Source organism: Vombatus ursinus, unplaced genomic scaffold (assembly GCF_900497805.2).
Source record: "Vombatus ursinus unplaced genomic scaffold, bare-nosed wombat genome assembly UNPS02014167.1, whole genome shotgun sequence".
Taxonomy (NCBI): Eukaryota; Metazoa; Chordata; class Mammalia; order Diprotodontia; family Vombatidae; genus Vombatus; species Vombatus ursinus.
Window position 1 is genome coordinate 1,051,206 of NW_020953945.1, and position 15,579 is coordinate 1,066,784.

At 53.6% G+C, this 15,579-nt stretch overlaps 1 protein-coding gene across 6 annotated transcripts in view; it reads left to right on the top strand.

Annotated features, from left to right (window-relative positions):
* Window positions 1-15,579, top strand: part of TXNRD2 (thioredoxin reductase 2) — a 95,684-nt gene that overhangs the window by 63,438 nt on the left and 16,667 nt on the right. For all 6 annotated transcript variants that reach the window (XM_027859393.1, XM_027859391.1, XM_027859392.1 and 3 more), the window contains exons 12-14: window positions 9,199-9,335; window positions 14,282-14,377; window positions 14,631-14,723. In XM_027859393.1, coding sequence (XP_027715194.1) covers window positions 9,199-9,335; window positions 14,282-14,377; window positions 14,631-14,723 — 326 coding nt within the window. The remainder of the gene's footprint in view (window positions 1-9,198; window positions 9,336-14,281; window positions 14,378-14,630; window positions 14,724-15,579) is intronic.

Genomic DNA, 15,579 nt, shown 5'->3' on the forward strand with positions numbered 1-15,579 from the left:
AGATCATTTGTGAGGGCTTTGACAGAAACAAGGCAGAAGTGGGACACAGAGAATGCTGGGCAGCCGGAAGGTCTGGGTCTGTGTGAGGCATCAGACGGAGGCCAATTTGTCTGGCCTGGGTTAGCGTGAAGGGCAGCGGTGTGCCATGAGGCCGTGCTATTCTCAAGGCCAAAGGGAAGTGTCCCCTGAGGGGATAAGGGGGTTATCTCTGGGGGTTTGTGGAGCAGGGAGGTAACATGGTGAGGCCTGAGTGGGGAGAGCCTTGAGGCAGGAAGACCAGTTGGAGGTGATGGGGGGGGCTGGGGCCAAGGGGAGCTGTGGAGGTAGAAGTGATGAGACCTAGCTCCTGATTGGCTGTTTGGGATGAGGGGGTTGAGGGGAGGCCTATGATAGGGACGAGGAAGGTCAGAGAGGGGTGTGGCTTGGGGGGGGTTGGAGAATGAGAGCTTGGACTGTGGTGTTTAAGATGTCTGTGGAAGAGCCAGCTGGAGATGCCCAGTGAGGAGTGGGCCTGGGCTTCAGGAGGGAGGCGGGGCACGGCTTGGGTGCATAGGTCCGGGAGATATCTCATGTAGACAGTGATGGACCCTGTGGATGAGGTTAGCGAGAGAGGAAAGAGGAGGGTCCGGGGCAGAGTTCTTGGGGGCACCTACCATTGGAGATCACAGTGTGGATGGAGGAGGGGTCAGCAGCATCAGAGAAAGTCCAGGAGAGGGCTTGGTATTGTGAAAGCTCGGAGGGCAGAGGATGTCCAGAAGGAACAGGTAGTGAACAGGGAGGTCAGGAAGGAGAAGGCTATGAGATCACTGGAAAACACCTTAGAAACCCAAAAGCACCATCTTGGTGTGAGCCAGGCACGCCCCTGCTAGAGATCTGCCCTCGCTTGCCTGAGGGGCCGACCAGTGGGCAGGCCCTTAAGGGCTGCCCGGGGCCCTGATGCAGCCTGCTCCCATCACCTCCACACCAGGCAGGAGGCCTTCCAGGGGCCTTGCTGGTTTTCCTTCGATTTTGCCCTTTAGGGATGGTAGGGAAGTGGACAGCTAAGCCATACATTTTGTGAGCAGCACCTGGTTTGAGGGCGCCCATTTCCTTAGTCCATTTTACTGTGACGTGTGGGGTGGGGTTTCGTGTTGAAGCTCGGCAGCCGGTCCTGGGGATGGGCAGCCTGTGCAGAGCACCTCCTCATCCTGGGCTTGCTTCTGGCTGGAAGACAGTGAACTGCTGACAAAAAGCTGGTGAACCTGTTCCGTGTTGTAAAGCTTCATTAGTCAGCATGCGCACTTATTAAGTGCCTAACGTGTGCTGGGCACTGTGCTAAGCCATGGGGATACCAGGAAAGGCAAAAGTCCTTTTTTGGAGGGGGGAAGGGGTGGGATTTATTGGATAGGATTTTTCTTTCCTCACTGTTTGCCTTTTCCCACTCTCTTATTATTAGTCTTTTATTATGTAGTACTTAAAAAAAATCAGACTGTGGAGGTCATCGAAACATGAGCTGCATAGCCAGGAGAGGTCATCTTGTCCAATCCGTGTCCTCTGGATGAAAAGTGCTCGATGCAGTCAGGAGCCTGGGCCCTCAGTACTCCTAGAGCGTAGACTCAGTGGGGATGAGAATTCTCTTTTCTCCCTTGCTGCCTTGTAGGAAACTGGTGATAAGGAATCTTGGTGTCCAGGAGTGAGCAGGCACTTGATGGTGCCCCCAGGGTCTTGTGCTCAGTTCTGGTGTCACCATTTAAGATGGACATTGATGAGCTGGAGGGCATCAAGGGGAGGGCAGGCATTGCCCTAGGATGGTGAGTTGAAGGAACTGAGGAGTAGAGTAAGGAGGTGGCAGAGGAGGCATTGGGTTTGAAGGCCTGTCACGTGGTGGGAGGGCCAGAGCTGTCCCAGCGTGGAATGCCCATTCCACACCCTCCCTCAGAGGCAGGGGTGGCTCCTCCTGGAAGGGCTCCGGGCAGAGGCCAGAGACTGCTGGTCCTCATCACAGGGATTCCTTTCCTGAGTGGGCTGAACTCTGCGGCCACTCTCTGCTTCCACAGTGATAGACCATTTCCTGACGGAGAACGAAAATAAGTGGATGACGGCCCCCTCCTCAGCACCACGCACTCCCTGACCTTCTCCTCTCTCTGACTTTCCCCCTGGCCAGAAGCTGCAGGAGCCAGTGGGGAGGCTCGGCGGGCGGGTGAGGAGACAGGAGGGACCTGGGTGGCTGAGGGCGAGGGAGCTTTCTGGCCTTTTCACATCTCTCTCTCTGTGCTGCACCCCAGCTCTCCTGCCTGGGGGACAGTGGGACTCACACTACCGTTCTGTCTGTGTCCTGTGTCTATTACCCTGTCCGCACCATCAGGACTCAGAGCTCTAGGGCGTTAATGCAGAAGCATGGAGCATGAGCAGCCCGTGGGACGAGCCAGCATTGACAATCCACCGCTAAGTCCATGTATTAGAGGTGGGTTCTGCCCTTACAGAGTGAGGGGAATCCCAGGATGGTCAGAAAGCCCATGCCTGGGGTAGCAGGGCCATCCCACTGGCCAGCCAGGAGCGCTCTCCCCCAGGCCCTTTACCTGATGGAGGTGGGGGGATGGGGCAGGGGGTTGCGTGCTAAGCTCTCTCTGGGCAGCTCCGAGGCAGGAAGAGGGGAAGCTAGAAAACCCATTAGCTGTCTGTTTGCCGAATATCCAGGCTTTGCTCTCGGTACACAAAGAAATACAACAGGCGGAAGTTGTTTCACATCCGAAGCAAGATAAGGTCCCACAGGCTTGTGATTGTTGTGGCCCGATAGCGTCAGGCCTGTGGAGGGGCCCGATGGATGGGTGCCGACAGCTTCCGTCAGCGATCCTGGAGGAAGGGGCGCTGTGAGCTAGCGTGGTGCTGTTGCTGGGGAAGGGCCCTCCCGGTCCTGAGACACAGAGATGCGGCTCCTTTACAGAACCCAGGGGCCTGACATAGGACACTGAGGCCCGCACTGGAAAAGCAACGTGCCTGCGGTCACCTTGCTGAGCCAGCCCTCCACAACCCCAGGCTGCCGCCTTGTTTACCCGGAACCAGCCTTTTGGGGGAAACCTGCTTCTCTTTTTGTTAATTCTGTTTCAGTAACATCAAAGGCCTCGGTTTTTCTCACGCTTTTCCCTATTTGGGGACTGAAACAAATATAATAATTTAAATTTCAGTATGAGAACATTGCTGTTAAACTTTGGCTTCATTTTCCATTTAATCACTTGGGATTTACCAAGCACCTCAGGACCCACACAGCTCTTGCGTGGGTCTGATTTCAGGGAGCACGTGGTCTCGTTGGGTCGCCAGAACAAACACAGGAAAGGTCCCTGATAATACAAAAAGTCAAGTAAACACCTGACATGTCAGCAAGCATCTGCTGAGCACTTTCCCTGTGCCAGGCACCCTGCCAAGAGCCAGGCCTGCAAAGAAGGCAAAAGACAGTCCCTGCTCTCCAGGAGCTCACCAGGTGTCAGGGGAGATGGCCTGCAGACAGCCAGAGACAGAGAGGAGGTGGGCAGGGTGGGCCAGAGACCCCAAGGGCTGGACAGGACTGCAGAGGCCTGTGAGATGTGGCTGAGGGAGTGGATGTGCAGGTCCTATTAGAGGCGGACATGAACTCAGGCCCTCTGGCTCTGGCATCCAGTGTTTTTTCCACTGGTCTCTATTTTTTTTCAGTTGTTTTCACTTGTTTCTGACTCTCCCATGACCTTATTTGGGATTTTCTTTTTTTTTTTTTCAATTAATGTATTTTGATTTATCAACAATCACTTCCATAAGCTTTTGAGTTTTAAATTTTTCTCCCCCTCCCTCCCTGTCTCCCTCGCCAAGACGGTGTACAATCTGATATAGGCTGTACATATACCTTCCTATTAAACATATTTTGACATTAGTGATGCTGTAAGGAAGAATTAGAACCAATAGGAGGAACCACAAGAAAGAGGAAACAAAACAAAGCAGAAGAAAAAAAAAGAGCAAATAGTCTGCTTCGATCTGCATTCGAGCTCCATAGTTCTTTCTCTGGATGTAGGTAGCATTTTCCATCATGAGACTTTTGGAGATGTCTAAGATCCTTGCGTTGCTGAGAAGGGCTAAATCTAGCAAAGTTAAGTCATCATACAACGTGACTGTTACTGTGTACAACATTCTCCTGGTTCTGCTCACTTCACTCAGCATCAGTCCATACAAGTCTTTCCAGGTTTTTCTGAAGTCTGCCTGCTCATTATTTCTTATAGCACAGTAGTATTCCATTACATTCATATACCACAGCTTGTTCAGCCATTCCCCAGTTGATGGGCAGCTTCTCAATTTCCAATTCTTTGCCACCACAAAAAGAGCTGCTATAAATATTTTTGTGCATGTGGGTCCTTTTCCCATTTGTATGATCTCTTTGGGATATAGCCCTAGAAGTGCTATTGCTGGGTCAAAGGGTAGGCACATTTTTATATCCCTTTGCTCTCTAAAATGGTTGGCTCATTTCACAACTCTACCAACAAAGCATTAATGTTCCAATTTCCACACATCTTCTCCCGCATTTATCATTTTTCTGTTTTGTCATGTTGGCCAATCTGATAGGTGTGATGTGGTACCTCAGAGTTGTTTTGATTTGCATTTCTCTAATCAACAGTGGTTTAGAGCATTTTTTCATATGACTATAGAGCTTTAATTTCTTCATCTGAAAACTGCCTGTCCATATCCTTTGACCATTTATCAATTGGGGAATGACTTGCATTCTTATAAATTTGACTTAATTCTCTATATATTTTAGAAATGAGTTCCTTATCAGAGACACTGGTTGTAAAAATTCTTTCCCAACTTTCTACTTTCCTTCTAATCTTGGTTGCATTGACTTTGTTTGTGCAAAATCTTTTCAATTTAATGTAATCAAAATTATCCATTTTGCATTTCGTAATGTTCTCTGTTTCCTATTTGGTCATGAATTCTTTTGTTTTCCATAAATCTGACAGGTAAATTATTCCTTGCTCTCCCAGTTTGCTTATAGTATCAGCTTTTATATCTAAATCATGAACCCATTTTGACTTTATTTTGGTATATGGTGTGAGATTTTGGTCTATGCCTAGTTTCTGCCATACTCTTTTCCAGTTTTCCCAGCAGTTTTTTTTTTCAAAGAGTGGGTTCTTATTCCAGAAGCTGGGGTCTTTGGGTTTATCAAATAATAGATTACTGTAGTCATTGACTGCTGTGTCTCGCATACCTAAGCTACTCCACTGATCCACTACTCTATTTCTTAGCCAGTACCAAGCAGTTTTGATGATTGCTACTTTATAATACAATTTAAGATCTGGTATAGCTCGTCCACCTTCTATTTGGGATTTTCTTGGCAGAGATACTGGAACGGTTTGCCATTTCTTTCTCCAGCTCATTTTGCAGATGAGGAACTGAGGCAAACAGAGTGAAGTGACTTGCCCAGGGTCACCCAGCTAGTAAGTGTCTGAGGCCAAATTTGAACTCGGATCTTCCTGATTCCAAACCCATTGCTCTATCCACTGTGCCAGCTTGCTGCCCCCACCGTTGTCTATACCTGTGGAGGAAGTTATACAGTCACGCTGGTCTGAACTACCACAGATTGATGTGGGCCCCCACCTCCGACCTAATTCAACAGACTCATATGTAGTTTTGATCACAACACCTTTTACAGGGATGGATAATCAAATCCCCGGAAATACTGACAGTGCAGCACCAGACCTAAAAGAAGCAAACGTTGCATACGTGCGCTTCAGTTAGAAACTAGACCCATTACGATGCCTTGGCTCTTAAGTCACTGAGGAGACGGTGGCTTCTCCCACATTCTTCTTGGGCTCATTCCCGCCGCTCCGGATTCCCAGGTGGTCCGGGCCTGGGTCCCCAGTCCAGACCATCAGTTTGTCCCCGGGCGAGCGCGGCTCAGACGGGTCCCATCCTCCCCGGGCCCCCTCTCCGGGCGTCTGCAGGATGCCGCGTGGCTGTGGCTGAAGCGGATGCTGACGCCAGCCCTGGCTGTTGGGAAGGCAGCGGATCTCTTTTCAAGGGGCTTGTGGCCTGGCGGGGGTTCTTGTCGTCCAGGATTACCAAGTCTGCTCTTAAAGGACTCTGCTCGTCCTGGATCTGTCGAATTTCCCCGAACCTCCGTTTTTTCTGGCTCTTGGACAGCTTCACGGGTGTAGACTAACACTGTGCCGTCGGAGACTCCTCACAGCTGCTGGTTCAGTAGCTTCCTGTACCAGGCTGGGCCCCCTCCACAGCAGAGGACGTTCCGTACTGGGAAGGTGGAGGCTGGGCCCTGGGAGCCGACTTTTCTGCTGGCAGTCACTCCTTTGCTCTAAGCTCTGATAAAGAAATGGATTTTTTTTTTTAGGGTTTAATTTTTTTTTTCAGTTAACAAAAGTCAATTTTTCCTCCGTCCCCTCCCCTGGGGGAAGGAAAAAAAAGAAAGAAAACTACACGTTGTAACAAATATGGAAAGTCAAGCAAGACAAATTCCCACACTGGCTGTGTGCAGTAGAGCGTCTGACTTGGTCTTCACCCTCAGTCTGGGCCATCAGCTCTGCCATTGGACGGCGGTAGCAGCTGCTCTCTCGAGCATTGGTCTGGGCATTGATTGGTGCTCTGACGCCTTCCCAGGACTTGGCTGTGCCGTGTTGTCCTCCCTGGACGCCGTCCGTGTTCTCCCCCGGCTCTGCTCACAGCTCCCTGTCCACCCGGCCCTTCCCAGGCCTCTCTGAGGCCGCCCCTTCCTCATTTCTCAAAGCACTCTGTGACATTCACCCAGCAGCCTGTGCTTGGCCAGCCCCAGTAATAGATAGCCCTCCTCTGAGGTCCCAGACCTCTGCCACTAGCCAAGCCATCAATGGTGCCAGAAGTGCCTTGGTTTCCTTCCTTTCCAGGCTGCCCCCCAGACCCTCTGCTCCAGGCTGGGGACCGTTGTCCCCGTCTCCCCCCCTCTTTGCCTTCTTCTCTATGTTGTCTTTCCCTGTTAGAATGGAAGCGCCTTGAGAAGAGAGACTTGTATTTGTGTTCCCAGCAGCTTAGCACCCTGCCTAGCAAAAATAAGCGCTGGCTGATTGAATGGCTGAATGCGGAAATTGAAGCCCCGGGAAGTCAAGTGACTTGTCCAAGGTCGTGCGGGTGGTAAGCCGAGGGTGGTCCCCAACTCTCTGCAGTCTTCGTGTGTTGACGTAGCCAGACATCATCCTTGGGCCGTCCCTGTTGGAGGATATGCCTGTCACAGGGCAGCTAAGAAGGCCCCCTCTTGTCAGACGTGCCAGCCATCCCCAAGCTCAGGGGGACCAGCCAGAACGTGTGCTCAAGAGCCCAGGGTCCCTTCACCTTCAGGATGAGGCACTGGGTGAGGACGTCAGCACAGTCCTTCTGTCCCAACTCAGTGATCTACATCAGTCACGTATCATCCTCACCACATTTGGCAGGAGGGGAAACTGAGGCACCAAGAGGGCTTGCCTTCAAATCAGCCTTCTGTCGCTAATGGTCTGAGCCAGGACTCAAACCCACAACTTGAAACTTTGTTTTAGATGACGCTAGGCCCTTGTGTCGTGCCGAATGGTGCAGAGAACGCTGACTTTGGAGTCAAAGGACAGAGATTCAGATCCAAGTGACTTGGACAAGTCACTTGCTCCTCCGTAAGACGATGGGGTTGGACTCAATGACTTCCCATTCTGCTTTAGAAGCAATGGAGCGGACAGGTTTGTCCTGGCCTTTTAGGCAGGTAGTAAGCATTCCTGCATATTGATAGCGTCTTCCCTGAAATTGCGCAGCCCTCAGCCAGTGACTGACAGCCGGCGACTGCTGGGTGCCACTGAGTCATCTCTTCCCGCGGCACTCTCCCATGCTTGGCCTCACCCTAGGAACACGGTGACAGGCGAGGTCCCCACTGTCCAAGAAGATGAAATTGGGCCTTCCAACACGGCGCCAGTGATTGCTTAAGCCAGGCCCCTCCTTTTACCAACAAGGATGTTGGGACAGTGAGGTGGGAGGATAGATACGTCCAGGAGGACCTGGGTTCAAATGCTGCCTCTGGCTCTTACTAGCGCGGTGACTCTGGGCAAGTCAACCTATTTCAGCCTTAGTTTCCTCATCCATAAAATGGGGGTAACATCACCTGCCCCAAAGGAGGTAACGTTTATGACGCCCTTTGTGGACCTTCGAGCTTTCTAGATGTGCCCACTATTCATTAGTCAGCGAGCGCTGGCCACGAGCCAGGCTCTGGGCTAAGTGGTAGGGGCGTGGCAGAAGGGGAGACTCATTCTTTGTGAGTGAGGAGCCCAAAGGAGGCCCGTGTGTTCCAAATCCCACATCTCCTTTGTCCCGCTGTCAGCAGTGCTTCTCACAGCAGCTGGCACACAGTTGGTGCTCAGTAAATGTTTGCTGTATTGAATGCTGCTGCCTTCATTCAGCCTTCCTGGCCCATATGTTTTAATTTTAGATAAATGGTCAATGTCCTGCCACTTCTTACACCACTGGGTGGCGCCACAGTGCACAGAGCACTGTGCTGGGAATCGGGAAAACTCCTCTCCCTGACTGCAAGTCCAGCCTCAGACACTGTGTAGGTGCTGTATGACCCTGGGCAAGTCACTTCACCCTGTTTGCCTCAGTTTCCTCCTCTGTAAAACGTGCTGGAGGAGGGAATGGCAAACCACTCCAGTATCTGTGCCAAGAAAACCCCAGAATGGGGCCACGGAGAGTTGGACACGACTGGAATGACCGAACGCACACACTTGTACCACCGGTCCCCTCCTCGTAGAAACTATAGCTGAACCCCCGATTATGAAAGCTCGGGGAACCCGGAGGGCTCCCGCCGGTCTGGTGGCCCCCCCAGGAGAGAGACAGCAGGCTCCCCGAGAAGCCCAGGCGGATGGGAGGCAGGCTGCTGCCACGGGCACCGTCCACGGGGGCCGGGCCGGGGCAGCCCCGGCGTAGAGGCCCTCTGCGTCTTCTGGGCCTCCCGCAGCTGCTCGCAGGGTGGAGACCGGCCGTGGGGCTCCCGCCCTCTAATCACACTAGCATTTTTCCCCAGAGAGAAAATCCCTTCATCCATCATTTTAATTTCATGTTTTACCACTTCCAAATGGGAATTCTGGCTTTGTTTTTAATCAGCTCGTGGCATTGTGTCAAGGATTTGTAAACTTGTGATAGAGGGTGGGGGGATTGAGAACAAAACTGCTCCAAACCTCTGTGGCTTCTCTCTGGTTCCCCAAGGTCGCGTTCCAGAAACCAGACGTCTGAATTTGGAGAAGGTCGGAGTGACGCTTCACCCAGACTCGCAGAAGATCCTGGTCGACGCCAGCGAAGCGACTTCAGTGGCGCATATATACGCCATCGGGGACATCACAGAGGTACACCCCCCCGGAAGTGATGGGACTATGTACAGAAGCCGCGCCACCTCCCACCCCCCTCTGCCCGCTAACCCCTGGGCCGGACGGCTCCCATCAGCTGGCGCCGCGGCCGCGGCCTGGGTCTTGTTCGGACCCAGCCAGACATTGTGGCGATCACGCTTTGTCACCCTGAATTCAGAGAGAGGCTTAAATCCAACCTCCAAGTGAGGTGATTTTTACAATAAGCAGACTGAAAAGAGTGGGAAACGATTCCTCTTAAAATGGGGCTCATTCTGAGTATGGCCGAGCTGTGATATGAAGACCGTTTGCCAAAGATCGGTAAAGCCTGACACATAGTAAGGGCTTCATAAATGCTTCTTCCTCCCTTCCTTCCTCCCTCCTTCCTTCCTTGGTTCTCTGTATCTTTCATGTGTGGAAAGGCCCCGAGGCCCACTAATGCAGCCTCTTTCTCTGACGCTAAAGCCCCTGCCCGAGCCGTAAGTGACAGAGCAGGGTCTGAAGCTGGGCCTTGAGTTGCTGAGCCCAAAGCTCTTTCTACTCTGTCCTCGTGGGGTGACCTTGGACCAGTCACAATCCCTCCCCAGGCCTCTCTTGGCTCCTGTCTAGCAGGAAGGGCTTGGCCCCGATGCCTCGGAGGGCCCTTCCAGCTTTAATGTGCTCTCAGTGGGGCTTGTTTTTAAGTCTGCTTTCCAGTAATAGATGTTTCTGGACAGCTGTTTCCTAATCCAAGTGGATAAGGCGCATTTGCTTTGAGCTCTAAGGTAGAATTGGCATTTCCTGGGACTGTGGGCCTGGTGCTGAAAGGGATCCAGGCCCCCTCCTTCTCTGGCAGCCCAGGGTCTCAAGTGCCTGCCCCGTATCTCACAAGCCTCAGAGGTAGGATTGGAACCCAGGCCTCTCTGTCAGACTCTAGAGCCGTGGTCTTTCCACTGGGCTGCACTGCCCCCTGACTCATTTCTCCGATGCTGGTCCCCTTGGTGGACTTCTGTCATTTCTACAGTGCCCAATTTTGCCTCATGAGTTAGAGGGGTGGGCTGCTCTGCTCTTCACGGAACACTCCGGCACCCAGATGGGGCCCTAGCACCTTGGGCGGGTGCCCCGGGGGGCTCACCACAGACCGAAGGCAAGCATGGCTGCCCAGGCACTGGTGGCCGCCAAGCCCCTGGCAGGGCTCCTCTTCCTCCACCTGCGGGCCCAGGGCTTGAAGAGAAAGGCTTCTGGCTGTCAGCCTCACGCCCAGACACCCTGGGCCTCATCTCTTGGGCCTCCAAGTCCTGAACCCCGTGATCCCAGGAGCTATTGCCTGGAGGACAGCTCGGCCCCCACCCTGGGCTTTCACCACCCGCTGCACTGAATCCTCAGGTTCCCCTTGATCTTGAGCCTGGTCCCCATGGCCCCAGTGCCCCGTGGACCCCAGGGAACCAGCCAGGAGGCCGACAAAGACGGGGACGGCAGCCGGCGTGGGCTGCCGGGCCCCATGTCCCCCCACCAGTTAGGGTGAGGGCCCTTAGCTTCTTTGTCTCAGTGAAACCTCTAGACCTTGTCTCAGAATCATGTTCTGAAATGCTTAAGGCTCTGTGTAGACTGTGACAAAGGAGACCGAGTCCATTGTGATGCCATTATCAGAATGTTTTTAAAACCAAGTTTTAAACAGGCCCCTGGATTGGGGGAAGCATCAGAAGGAGAGGAGGAGACACCGGTGTTTGGACTCCATTCCTCATCGCGGGAAGCCATCCCTATGGGGGGGGGGGCAGGAAGGAAAGAGCTGCCACAGATCCCCAGCTGCCCCGAGGGGCTCCCTGAGAGGCCCAAAGGGTCTGCAGTAGCGGGATTAGGAACCTGGTATTGGGGAGTTATGTTGAATGCAAGACTTCACTGTTGATTAATCCAACAGCTGATGAGTTTTCAAATATCTCCGAGCCCTGCGCCTCCTAAGTGGGCCAGGATTGGATCCTGATCCCGTGAGAGCGTCCCCCTCAATGATGGGGGGTGGGGGGCAAGGAGAGGACTGCCTTCCCCAAAGGATCTCCCTCAGCTGCGTGCTCCAGCTGGAGGAGGGAGGGGGCAGCGCCTGCCCCTTCAATTGGTGAAGCCCCCCACCCGCTTTCCCATGTCCCCCCAGGGCACTGCCGAGTAGGTGATGGACAGATGTCAGGACGGAGGGCTCTCTGATCAGAGGGGGTTCGTTAGTTATAAAGCAGACAGAGTCATTTTCCTCGGTAAACAGTCAGACTCGTTGTTACCGAGTAGACTAGAATGTGCCGCCTTGCCCCCAAAAGAGAACCGTCTGAGAATTTGCTTTCATTGTGGCAGACTGGCGTGGGGGGCATGGGAGGGGCCGTGGAGCCTGGGATTGCGGTCATCTGCTTGCCCAGGGTAAACGTTCCTGGGTAGGTGTCCTGCCTGCCGAGCACCGGGAGAGCATCTGAATTATCTGAACTGAATGAGACCACTGAGGGCTGTTTTCAGACGGATGAGCCTCATCAGATATCCAGTAGCTCTCTGGCCCTGGGTCAGTCCCTTCTCCTTGGTCTGCCTGAGTCACCTTAGCTGTAAGATGGGGGGCCCAGAGTTACTGTGAGGATCCGATTTGTCACGTGCTTTGCAGTCCTCGCGGCACCTTAGACATACCAGCTACCGTCCTTACGGTGTCAGCCGTGGTTGTCATCCCCGTCCTGGGCTGACGTCCCGAGGAGGTTAGTGACGGCGAGAAGCCACGCCTCTGGCACGGGGATTGTTAGCAGCATTATCGTGAGCACGATGGCCAGAAATCAGATGTGAGCCTGAACACGGGGTGGTCGCTCTCCCACGGGGAGTGGAAAGGAGGAAGATTCGGGGAAACCCGGGAAGACCGGCATGAACTGGCGCAGGGGAGGGTGGCAGAGCCCGTGACGGCGGCTGGCCAGCCGGGAGCGCCAGGCAGGCGCCGCTCTCTTAGATCGAGAAATGTAAAGTCACCTCCCCCTCCCTCATTGAAAACCCACTTTTCCCGTTGACTGTAGAGGTGTCCTTATTCTGTGGCCTCTCTGCCTGTAATTATCGGGCTGCACAGTTGTTTGGGGCCTTATCTCCCGAGGAACACTCCTCTGCCCATGAATGGGGTAGAAGACCTGATTATTTCAGGGGAGGCTTTTGTGTACATTCTGGGTGCGCTCCACCCTCAGATAACACCATTATTCTTGGCCCTTTCACACCGCCTGCAGCCTCTGGAGCCCAATACTTGTCTCCCCTTTATCAGAGAGTGTTCCAGTATGAGGCTTCGGCAGTGGGCCGAGTAGCAGCCTGGAGTTTTGAGGGGGCTCTGAGGACCAAGGCCAGTGTGAGTTGGGTCGAAAAAATCCACCTCTGTATTTCCAAGGGTCTTGACTTGTCCGAGGAATCCCTGGCTCCTGATTTCAATAATGTCCGGAGGATCCGTCCAAGCAGTTCACACCAATGGGAATCTGTCCTTGGATCCGGGGTTTGCCAGAAAGCAGTATTTAATTAGATCTTGTGCTCTGTATCCATGGATGTTTCAGTAATTAGTCAAGCTTCATGGTATGCGAGGCATTGCTTTCACAATTTTATCTGCCCTTCCGATCTCTCGTTCATTTTTGGAATGCCAAAACAACATCTGTATTTCCTGCTCTGGCAATGATTGGCAGCCGCGTTTCAGGCAAATGTGTGGAGGAAAAAACATTTGGCGGGGCTTGTCTGGTCAATGGCATGCAGGGAGTGGGATGGCAAAGTGGTGGCTGGACACTTGATGGGTCTGGGATGAAGCGGGGAGGCCTGAGATTGAGGAATTTCTCGTTGCCTGGCCGGGAAAGGGAGGATTTTAGTTTGAATCCTAATGGGTAACGAGGATGTGGGCTTGGCAATGTGAGTTTAGGTTCCTGTTCTGGGGAAAAGCTGCCAGTTAATCTAGTGGCCATCAGCATCCTGAGCATGGCAGAAAGTGCCCAAAGGCGGCCTTGGCCAAAGAGCACGAGTGCCTAAGCTTGGCTGAATGTTTGTTTCATCTTGGGAACTTCCCCTGAACAAGGAGGGTGGAGGGGGAAAAGAGGGACAGAGGAAAGGAGAGAGAGGAGGGGCAAGGAAGGAGGGAGGAAAGAGGGGGGAGAGAGGAGAGACAGAGAGATTGGAAAATAAATGGAGTTAACTGCTAGTCCTGAGATTTCCAAGGGCTTCTGGTCTGTCGGTTGAGTACTAAGCCTAGAGTGGTTTTCAAGTAAGCGTCCTGGGATACTTTGGATTGGTGACCTCATCCCTGGCTGTTTTTGAGTGGGGTTTTCAGTAAGCCCTGCCCAATGCCATGCAGGGAGCTGCTGCTGGCTCCTTGGCCTTCCTGGGCCTGGGCACCGCTCAGCCCACCTGCCTGTGCTCACCCGTTCTCACTGTGGCCCAAGTCTCCTTTCACCACTCTCTTTTTGGGGAGGGGAAGAAGGGAGTCAGCTGTGGTCTCATCGATGTCGGGAGCGTCCAGGGAACCAACACAAATTGTCACTTCCAGTCAGTAGCACGGTGCCCGCCACCACCCGGAGGTTCAGCGCCTTGTCTGGGCTTTACAACCAGCCCATGGCATGTGGACTAGTCATTTAGTTATCTTCAAAAAGGGCCCCTTTTCACACTGCTGCTCTCACCTAAGTTATCTCTGGAGACACTCCGTAGTCTGCTGGGGCCACCCCGCCTCCTTCCATTGTCTCTCCTCCTGAGATCACACAGCCATAAGCGTATCACTGTCAAAGGGCCCCAAAGGGAGCCCTGGCTCATCACCCCAAGGGGCCCCACCAGGCAGGGAGACACTGGGCAGCCCATGGAACAGACAAGGGAACCAAGCCCTGGGGAAAATGGAGGCGAGGGGACAGCCTCTTGCCTGGCGTTAGGAATCCCCGAGGCGGGGGCGGGGGGGAAAGGGAGGTTCTGTTCAGCTCCCAGCTGCAATCATTCTATGATTTTTCATTCAGGGACGTCCTGAGTTGACCCCCACGGCCATAATGGCAGGGAAGCTGCTGGCACGGCGTCTGTTTGGTCGCTCCACAGAGCTCATGGACTACGACAACGTGAGCATTCACTCCCTTTTCTTACAAGATGTCGAGCCTGGTGCTAGAGGTGGTTCCAAAGTCCCTGTGAATCGTTTTTCTGGACATGTGTGTGTGTGTGTATATGTGTCTGTGTGTGTGCCTGTGTCTGTGTCTGTGTGAGTGGCTGTGGCCTGTGGCCTGTGGCCAAGATGAGCGTGACAATGCTGGACGTTTGCCTCTTGTTCTGCTCTTCCCGGGCCTACGATAATGCCTGCCATGGTTACCTCTTCAGGTGGCCACCACAGTCTTCACTCCCCTGGAATATGGTTGTGTGGGATTGTCGGAGGAAGAGGCGGAAAGACGCTACGGACAAGAAGGCATTGAGGTGCGGGATAGCGCAATGGTCATAAGCGGATGTGCAGGGCACAAGGGAAGAGGGAGGTGGTGATGCAGGGTGTGGGATGGAGGAGCCCAGCCTAGGGCGTGGCTCTCGGGCATGCCAGATGTGGAAGGCCTTTGCCACATTTGTCATGCGGCCTTTGCATAAGAAGTATCAGATGCTTCTGTCTAAAGACTTATGGAATGGCCAGACTTAACCGCCTCTGGGCAGCCATGATGACGGCATTCCCAGGGCCTTCCCTGGGGCCCCACGTGCTCAGCCCACAGGAAGATGCCTGCCCAGAAAGGCCTTGGGCTCTACAGTGACCCACCTTGCCACTCAGCAGCCCAGACAGCAAGATGGTGTGGTGAAGGGCCTATTTGGGTAGGGGGCTTCGAACCTGGCCCAGAGGCCTCATGTCCTTGAAGACTGGGGTCCCTGGAGGCTTCTGATCCAACGTGGGGCTGCCTGAACATCCCTGCTCTGAGGAACTCCGTGCCCCTTCACTTCCTCAAGCCTGGGTTCTCCCTCCTGCCGGGAGCCCCTCTGTAATCTTCTGCCCATGGCTGCGGTGCCAGCCTTCCCAAAGCCCTCTTTCCATTGGCACTGTCCTTGTGTGTCTACTTTGGCCTGTCTGCCACGTCAGTAGTCAAGCCTTCTGCTTAGCCTTTGAGACCTGCCTTGGCCAAATTGGCCAACCCAGCCTTCCCTTCTCCAACACAAACCTTTTCTTCCAGTCCGAAGATCCCCAAGGCCCGGATCTCACCCTCTCCCAAGGCAGGGATCTCACCCTCTCCCAAGGCCCGGATCTCACCCTCTCCCGAGGCCCGGATCTCACCCTCTCCCGAGGCCCGGATCTCAC